This window comes from Arctopsyche grandis, chromosome 6, assembly GCF_051622035.1.
Source record: "Arctopsyche grandis isolate Sample6627 chromosome 6, ASM5162203v2, whole genome shotgun sequence".
Taxonomy (NCBI): domain Eukaryota; kingdom Metazoa; phylum Arthropoda; class Insecta; order Trichoptera; family Hydropsychidae; genus Arctopsyche; species Arctopsyche grandis.
The window spans coordinates 9350982-9361071 of NC_135360.1; the positions used below are offsets into that span (position 1 = coordinate 9350982).

General features: G+C 28.6%; 2 protein-coding genes across 2 annotated transcripts; one reads left to right on the top strand and one right to left on the bottom strand.

Annotated features, from left to right (window-relative positions):
• Positions 1 to 912: 912 nt before the first annotated feature.
• On the top strand, positions 913 to 3968 carry LOC143913375 (uncharacterized). Its single transcript, XM_077433107.1, has 3 exons — positions 913 to 1117; positions 2080 to 2327; positions 2403 to 3968. Exons 1-3 carry the CDS (start codon positions 1051 to 1053, stop codon positions 3462 to 3464), a joined length of 1377 nt encoding a protein of 458 aa, XP_077289233.1. The 5' UTR covers positions 913 to 1050; the 3' UTR covers positions 3465 to 3968.
• LOC143912572 (uncharacterized) lies at positions 3474 to 9216 on the bottom strand. The gene is made up of 19 exons (XM_077431861.1): positions 9157 to 9216; positions 8077 to 8165; positions 7866 to 8003; positions 7577 to 7786; positions 7389 to 7487; positions 7107 to 7247; positions 6817 to 7023; positions 6596 to 6740; positions 6406 to 6518; positions 5966 to 6087; positions 5447 to 5543; positions 5217 to 5360; positions 4925 to 5134; positions 4739 to 4837; positions 4439 to 4579; positions 4108 to 4314; positions 3878 to 4022; positions 3646 to 3798; positions 3474 to 3572 (listed from the first exon to the last, which is right to left on the bottom strand). The coding sequence occupies exons 1-18, from the start codon at positions 9179 to 9181 to the stop codon at positions 3680 to 3682; spliced, it is 2451 nt and encodes an 816-aa protein (XP_077287987.1). The 5' UTR covers positions 9182 to 9216; the 3' UTR covers positions 3474 to 3572; positions 3646 to 3679.
• Between the last annotated feature and the right edge of the window lie 874 nt (positions 9217 to 10090).

Below are 10090 nucleotides of genomic sequence, written 5' to 3' on the forward strand. Positions count from 1 at the left end.
TTGCTAAATTATAAATGCTTTTGTATTAAAATTAGGACTAGTATCTGATTATAATTGAAATAAAAATGTGTACGTTTAATACACATTAATATTAACGTGTTAATTATCATCAGATACTGGTTCTAATATCTATATAAAATGTATATGTATGTGCGGGTGTTGCTTTACGTAATGGAACTAACTAGCAACATGTAATTTCCCAACATCTGCTATCTTTGTCTCTACAATATATAAAAGCAAACTTGTTCTATTTGGTAATAGTAGGCAAAAACAGAGACATCATACTATTCACTGTCTAAAGGTAATAAAAGATTTTTTTTATATTCTAAAAAAAATATTGATGAATTAATGGATCAAAATTTCATAAGCAAGAGTTACATATTTATAGATATTGTGAATATGTTTGGGTTAGAAATAAGCAAAATGCATCTGCAATCATCTAAATATGGGATTGAAACAACTTAGATTCATAGTTACACATGTTTTACAATTATTCAATTTATATAAATATTGTCTATATATTTAACATAAGCAAATGTTGTGTAATAAATGGCAAAACGAAATTGTAGTCGTATTTTTAGTGCTAATTGGTTTCGGAGATTCACCATGCATTTTACATTATAAAAAAAAATAACAATTTTTCAATTTCTATTATTTTATTTATAATTAAATGATTTATTTAATAACTTTAGTGTACGATTATATTTTACATGTTGACCTTGTACCAAATACTGGAAATATTACTATTTTATAATCTGTCGATTCTTAACGTATTTTAAATCAACAATACGAAAGTTACATATCATCCAAGTAACATGAAAATCCATATTGATATTGTGTTATTTTAATTATAATGTGTGACAATAAATATTTCATTCCAATTAAAATTTTTGATTTTATTTTTGTATACGCAGATGTGTTGGAGTTATGACGTAGATAAGATGCTGTTTGCTGTTTAAAGGTTACGGCCTTTGATCCCTTTATGTAGTATGCGAGCATGATTCACATTCATATTGCTCTTCTTTCAATTAAGTTCAATACGCATTCGATATGAAGCAGACAATTTTGACATTTGTATTACTCGTGCTGCACTCTTTCAATGTTTTGGCTTCCGGTGGTAAGTATTCTTCATTAGTTTTGTTCCATATTGAGATAATTGGGTTTTGGTGTGAAGTTTATATTGCGATATAATCATTGAATGACCAAGGAAAAATTTATTTTGTCTAAAATGGCGCCTATAATAATACACATGTCAAATTTACAATGTTACAAAATATATATATGTAGGATACAGATTCATTTAGAACTTATAATTTTCTATTAGCTAAACATTCTTCCACGTCATATCAATTCTTCAATTATATTGGCTTCAATTCTTATTCTTCACCCACGTGTTTATTTTTCTTAATCACTTGCTAGGCCTAATTCACATAGAAATTTGGGCACAAAAGTCTCCATTATTTTGTGTGTCGTAGCGGTTTCTCCGACTTCTCAACCTGTCATAACACAATAATAATTGGATGGGTTATCCTTTTGTTCGTTGCTGACTTTTGAGGACTCGATAAATATTAAGTAATGTAAATTATAATCACAACACTCATTTTAACGATGAACTTTAAGATATAACCTTGAAATCACATTAAATAAAAGAAATTTTGGTTCAATAAAAAAATTTTAAAAATGAAGTTAAGAGATTTGTTGCTCATAAGGTCTATCATAATGCTTTTAGCTAAGATAAATATAAGAATACATTATATAAGCAGTGACACATCTGACAGCAAATCTCTCAGTGAATGCCCACCTCAAATTTATATAACACTATTTCACTCTCTTTAGATTAATAATTGACCAATTGCTTTTTAAAGTTTATTGTAAAGTCAAATAGTAGTTGGGTAAACACAACATTTTCCACATATGCTAGATTATACATAACTCTATAACTCAATCGGCCAATTATTATAAGCTATTACCAGTCAATTCCTGTGGTTTTTCAATGATTTTGTGTTAGTAAATTTCCTTCAGATCGATTTTCAGTACACATCGTTCAATATAAGCTGAAAAATAATTTTTATTTGATAGAAAATGTCGAAATTGGGCAAATATCGGAGGCTGAAAAAAAGTTAGCCAATCAAATTCTGAAAATCTTGGAACACTACAAACAAGAAGATCCTGTTGGTGTTCCCGGTGCTGAAATACCTGATCCTATGCCAATTCCTAAGATGAAGCATAGCTTCCCTGCCGCCACAATGACATTCAACGATGTCAATGTCTATGGTTTGAGTAAATTTCGGATTATGTATGTAAAGTCAGAAATTTCAGCTATGGAGGTACTGTTTTCCTTATCTGTATTTTGATTTTGTCACGTTCAAACTGATTTAAGAAATAATTAAAAATGTTTCCAGGTGAATGCGGCGTTAAAAATAAAAAATCTTCAAGTAATTGGTAACTATACTATGTCCACTTGGATCAGCAGATCTCAGGGTCCATTTGTTGTAAATTTAACGGATGTCTATGTACAAGGATTGGCAAATTTGGCCATCGAAAGAGACGGTCGTCTTCAAGCTCAAGATATCAACATGGATATAACATTTAGTAATATCGCCATGAAGTTCGATAATTTAGGCTTTATGGGGTCTATATTCCAGGGTATACTCAATTCAGTGGGAACTTTCCTTTTTGAATCAATCAAACCGTTCGTTTTGAAAGAGGCTTACACCAAGATCAGAGATGAAGTAAATAAAAACCTCGAAAACTTAGCTGGAGAGATGCGATTTCCAAATTCTCTATCGCCGCTAGACATGGTGATTGCTGACACTCGTACAAAGGTACGACAGATGAATTTAGATCCGATGCTGATACCAGATTATAATCATGTTACACCGTTTTATAGAGCAGATTTGTCGCATACTTGGGTCACAGGAATTTCGTCATTTTATCGTATGGGAAATATATCACTGTCGGTCGAAAACCACACGTTGATTGCCGACTTTGAAATAGGAACGCAAAAGCTCGAAGGGAAAACCCATTGGGATTTAAGTTTCGTCGGCGGTCTCGTTTCAAGGGCTGGAACTGCTTCGTTTTCAGTAGATTATTTCACAGTTAGGGTGGTTTTGGCCCAACCTCTGGATACTAGGAAACATCCTCAGTGTCGAGACTTGCAGTTGGAACTGGGTAACATCCAGGCGAGGTGCGACGGAGCGGGTACTATTGATTATGTGATCGAATTTGTCGTTAATATATTGCCTAATTTATTGCGATATCAAATCATGGATGCCATCGAAGGACCAATAATGGAAAAAGTACAAGAAAAATTCGATACAATCGAAGTGGAAACAATTATAAAAAGTAATCTTCTGAATATGAAAAATATTCAGATGCCTGATTTACCAATAGCACAGTTTCGAAGACCAGAACCACCTCCGGAAGAAGTTGTAGAAGACGATGAATTTTGGAAATTTGATTAAATAATAAACGAAATTGTGAATGCGATTATATTGATATTCAGTATGTATGTAAAAACTACTTTTAGAACACAATTGAATTTGTTTAATTCTCAAGCAAAATTGAATAATCTGAAATAGAAATATGTAAAAATTAATGATTGTTTCATTACAACAAAATCGAATAATTGAAAATAAATCATACCAATTATATGTACATATGTATGTGAAAGCTAAACTTAAGCGCCGATAAACTTTCCACAAAAAATAATATTTTCTTTGTTCATCAACATGTAAAAGAATGGATGACTAGCATAGAAAATGTTGTCCGGACCCATTCTTGTTTCAATTTTCATTTCTGTAATCATCAAATCATATTTTTATTGTGTAATTAAAAATTGAAATTATAGTGCTTTTATCATTTTAAGGCAACATACCACTGAGTGCACCAGCTTCGGTTCCTTGTTCATTGACCTCAATAAAAGCTTTCTGTTTAGCCTCTGATATAAATACATTTTCATCACTTTTTAATATGCCTTTTAAATTGGCCACTTCACTTTTGAAAATAAGGCTAATCCCAAGCTAAATTAAAAATATATATACATACATATATTTGTATTTAACAACACAAAAGCAATCACCAATAAAATATTTTAACATGTAATACTTTTGGTAAAAGATGTTTCAGATCAATCGATGATTCAATTTTAAACTTCGGAATGCCAATTTCCACTTCCTCAATTTTCATTTTGCTCAAAACGTCAGCAATATTTGCACTGCAAATTTTACTATCCAAATCATCAAGACCATTGACTTTATTAGGTAGAATTATAACTAAAGCCATTTCTTTCATTTCATAGGGTAATGCTATAATCTATTCGGGAAATATTTGGAGTTACATATTTTAATTAATAATTTTAAGTTAAATATATAATATTACTATTATTATATTATATTATTATTATTATATTTAATTTAAGTTAAATATATAATATTACTTTGGCTTTCCATTCTATTAAGTCGGCATATGGATAGTTGTCTGTCTGATACATCATATAGATGTCTACATCTTCTTCTTCGTTTATGTTGAATTTTCTTTTAAATATGCCATTCGGAACAAATTTCTTATTCCAAGTACCCTGCAAATATTGTTTAAATTATTTAAAATGCATAGGAATACGAGTATTTTTTGTTGAATGTTACTATTAGATATACTTTATATTATGAGAAATACATACATTTGGCTTTGAATTATATTACATACAAAATAATGTGTATTATTATTAATTAATGTACACCTGAAAATAAATTGCATTGATCATAATGATGCGAGTCTCTTTATCAAGTGTATCAGAAGTAACAAAGTTATGGATTTTGCTCTTTGTCTGATTTTCAACCTTAAAAAATGTTTTTAGTGAATTCAGTGGTTAACGTTAAATATTACATATGTACAAATATATAAAATATCAAAGGCATTATAATACCCATTCATTTATAGTGTCAACGGCGTTTACAGTATTAGTAAAGTCAATATTTTGAATATCAGATGAAAAGTCCTCGATAGCAATATTTTTGAATTCAGTAGATAGATCAAATCCTTCACCATGTTTTACATACAACTTATTGGCAATGTTTAAAATAACCCCACGAATATTATTAATGTTTTCTATCGTCGATTTGAAAGTGGATTTGATCTAAAATAGTGAAACTTATATAAATTATGAAATGTTTGTCAATACATATTTTGTTTAATAAAAGGAATGTATGTATTTTTACTAATTCTGAATCATTTAATTGAAGAGCATCATTCAATTCTTTTCGGGTGTCTCCTTCAGCACCCATGGACAAAAGTCCTAAGAGAATTTCAGACGATATTGGAGACACTATTAAATTCTTTCCGACATTTTGGTTTGCAGCTTCCTTCATGCAATACACAACAAAATGTATCAGTTATTATTTTGTTAATATAAGAAAAATTCTTCACCATGTAATAAATAAATAAATACTTTATAGAATTTTAATGAAAACTGGTTAAAAATATCAGTAATTTGATTCATTTTAGTCGATATTGAAGTTACATATATGTAGGATTGGATGAAAAAGCTAAAAATAGAAATTTGTAATTATTCATCTATTATTTTCATTCTATACTAAATATTTTGAATATACAAAGCAAAAATTCTTACTCAACCTCAGTAGATTAGACTAAGTTGATTTATTTGCAAACGAAAAGTCAGAGCAAGCTGTTTGTCAAATTATTTATAAGACTGACATCGACATCAAGTGTCGATAAAATAAAGCTCTGTTTTATCGTTATAAATGCTGAAATGTTTATTTTTTATAAAACGGTCATAGTTAATTTAGCGGTTATAAATAAATTTAATAATATAACCATATAAATTTCTTGATTTATTAAAAAAAAACAATTATGAAATAGTTTTTATTTCATTATATGTATGTAATTTCAAAGCACGCTTATATATTTTTTCAATAGATGTCACTTTTCAATTGCATTTTTTTTTTACTTTAAATATTTTGTGTAGTAGCTTTTACCCAGAATTGGATGGTGCACAATGGCTTTAAATGATGATGATAATTCAATTAAATATGACTGGATCTTCAAAAAATCGGTCTCAATGATGTTTAACTTTATTCTAACATAAAAATGATTAAAACATTAATGTTTCCTTATTTCTCAAGAGTAAAATATATACAGTGTTGAAAATAGACGTAAATTTATAAATGAATACATTCAGAGGTATTTGAAATAAATATTAAATAAATTGAAACTCATTTGTTTAGAAAGCTTGTATTGATTAGATTCATTGCAATGTTTATAAATGTATGTATTATAAAAAAATATAATTATAAATGCACATCAATTGATTACGTATTGAAATCATTTTATTGTTAATGTTTATCTATTTAAGTGAGATCACTATCAGATTACAACTTAAGCACCAACATATTTTCCACAAAAGAGGATATCATCTTTGTTCATCAACATGTAAAAGAATGGACGATCGGCAGTGAAGTATACAATGTTATCATTAAGAGAAGTGGGTACAGCTCGTAATTCTAAAATTAATATTTGATTATAGACAGGATAAAATAAAAGTATAATATTTATTGTTAATTGAAAATCATCTCTTTACCAGTTACAGCCGCAGCTTCTGTGCCGTGTTCGTTGACTTCAATGAAAGCCTTTTGTGTGCCTTCTGAGATATAGACTTGTTCACCGCTCTTCAATAAATTGTGTAAATCTGCTTTAGCTGAATCGAAAATAAGTTTGATTCCGAGCTAAAATGTTAAATAAAAATTCCATGATATATACATAATTAACAGTCGTTTAAGCTAATAGTATTATAATACATACTTTTGGCAAAATTTGTTTCAAATCAATTGTAGTTTCAATCATGAATTTCGGAATATTGACATTGACCTCACGTTTGGTCATTTTTTTAAAAATATTTGCAAAATTGGCATCATAAATTTTCTCCTCCAAAGCCTTCAGGCCGTTAATTTCTCTTGGCAAAATTATGGTCAAGTATGTATCGTTGTTTTTATAAGGCAATGAAAGAATCTATAAATGCATTGAAAATATTATAGGAAAATTGTAATTAAACATATATTTTTGACAATTTAAAATGAATTGAAGTTAAATACTTCAGATTCCCATTCCGGCAGCTTAGCATAAAGAAAATCTTCTGCTTGATACATCATATCCACATCAATGACTTCATTTTGATTTTTGTTAAATTTAGTTTTATGTACAAATCGTGTGTCAAACGGCTTTTCCCAATTACCCTACACATTATTAATAAAAGTATAAAATGTATTAGTAGTGCCTTAGCAGAGAACAATAGGTGTTATATAATTTTTTAAATGATACAAAAGTGATGAATAATTCAATCTAAGTATAAAAATAAATGATAATTGTGAATTTACCTGAAAATATATTGCATTTACTAATATGACTCGAGTTGCTGGATCAATTGATTGTGGTGATACAAAATTTTTGATTTTATTGTTTGTTTTACTATCAACCTTAAAATAAAGATTAGTGAAATCAGTGCTTATAATGAAACAAAATCATACACGAATTGCAGAAACTACGTATATATATAATAATTTACCCAATTATTGATAGTGTTAGCAGCGCTGTCAGCATTCGAAAAGTCAACATTTTCAATATCGGAAGAAAAATCATCATTAGCAACAGCTTTGAAATCTGGGGCCAATTCAAAGCGTTCGCCATTTTTCACGTATATTTTATTGGCAATATTTAAAACTACTCCTTGGATGCTATTGATTTTTCCCATTTGCGATTTGAAAGTAGATTTGATCTGTGATAGTATTGGGATTAGAAATATTATTTGATATTCACTATTTCAGTGTACATACATATGTGACTTTATTATTTACTATATCTGTATTTGGCAAGTGAATAGCATCGTTGATTTCCTTTTGAGTGTCACCATCTGCACCAAAAGACAAAAGTCCCAAGAGAGTTTCAACAGATAAAGGTGACATGATTATGTTCTTTTCGGAATTTGAAGCTTCCTTCGAACAAAATTAAGTACAACTTATAAAATTTTAAACAATGTATTATAAGCGATTCAAAAATGATAAATACTTTGTAAAATTGTAATGAAAACTTGTTTATAGTGTTTTCTTCCATTTTAGCTGGCGTCGATGCCACCGACACAGTGAGAAATAAAAAAGCTGAAAATATAAATACAAGATTGATTATAAATATTAAATAATGCAATAAATGGTAAAAAATGTATATTTTAAAATTGAAATCTATGTATGCAAAGATAACATACATTTAGTAGATTATTTATTCAAAGCGTTTTACATATATACATATTTCTGAAATTTAGCGTCGATTTAAAAGCAACCTACTTTATCGACATTACAACAATGAGAGGAAATTAATTTTCCATAAAATTTCCCTGAAATCTAGAATTTAACTAATAAACTTACATGTCAATAGTTAACACTTTTAAAATATGCCAATATTGTGTTATGTAAATTTGGCATTGATAAAAATCTTTCAAGCTTTTTTGATCAATATCATTAAATGATTTACTATTTTGTTTGTTAATGACCTTTTTAAGTAAAATATAGGTGTTTCGTTTCATTGCCTTTATTTATTTTTTATGCGAATGTGATGACCTCGATTTTGAGGTCGTTGGCCATCCAATAATATTCTCATATATGAATTACATAAAGTCATGTAGGAAAATTTCACTTTTCGCATGAAATGGCGAATAGTTAGGACCCAATTAAATATAATCGGTGTATTACATATAAGAGACGTTGCCAAATTATTATATTTTTCTTTTTAATATAGTTTCTAACATCACGGAGTAAATACATAACAAGATAAACCTGTTCTTTGACATGTATGTATGTCCTATAACAAGATAAACCTGTGTGTGTGTTTTATTATACAAAGTTTTTGGAATGCAAATTTTAGATTTACATCTAAAATTTCAATTCTGATTGCATTTACTGTAAATAAAGCAGTATATATTTACAATAAATATCTAAATTCATTCGAAATACATATGGATTATGTATTTTTAGTACAAATCAGTAAATTAAAATTTTATTTTCATATTGATATTTAGTTTCAGTCACTTTAATAATTATTGTGTATATATATTATTTATGTATATGTATATATAATAGTATCGAGAAATCATACCCCATTTAAATTCAAATGCAATCATTTTGGACGAGTTGTTATACGTTTTACCAACGGAATGAAACTGATTACTGTTGTTCTAGAATGAACTTTTATCCCAAAACCAGATATTTTTTTAGTCAAGTCTTCTTGTTAGAAAAAAAACAGCATAGCACATGAAAAACTACCCAAACTTCTTTATTGTGCAAATGTTTGCTTAAAAAAAGTTTCTTACACTTGACAACTCTCGGTCTTCTTTTTAGAAATAATTTTCATGTCGAGTATGAATGTTTTTAATTTTGTTTATCACATTATAAATAAATCTTCTTTGTATATAAATAAAGACGGTTTAAAATAAATCTTCACAAGAAAAATTGTGAATTTCCAAATAACATATTTTGTTTACTATGCCCGCAAGAGATGAGATTCGTTCGGTTCGTATTGCAATCTCATACGACATTTTTAGAGAAGACCTTCAAAATACGATAAAGAAATTTCATTCGGAAAAATTCTAATTTTATATTAAAATAAACTTAATATTCAATGTTGAAAGTGTCGTCATACCATACGAGTATGCAAATTAGATGCTTTTTTTTTTCAACTGATCCATCACGTTGACCGACGATTTTTCCACGTTTGAAGCATCCAAAAATGTCGTCTCACATTCTCACACTCGCAGCGATATACATATGTACATATGTAATGACGAAATTCAAATTTCGACGATGAAAATTTGGGAATATTTGGTAATGTGCCGGCCACATCATAGACATATCTAATGGATGAGAGTAATTAACACATGTATGTACATACTACATATTATAATTAATGCAATACAGGTGTGTATTGAGAGAATATGCTCCTGCAAATGACATGATGTATTAGAACTAAGGCCGGTAGACAAGATGCACGATGGCTAAAAAAAATGTTTCACTATTGTTAACCATTTTTTTTG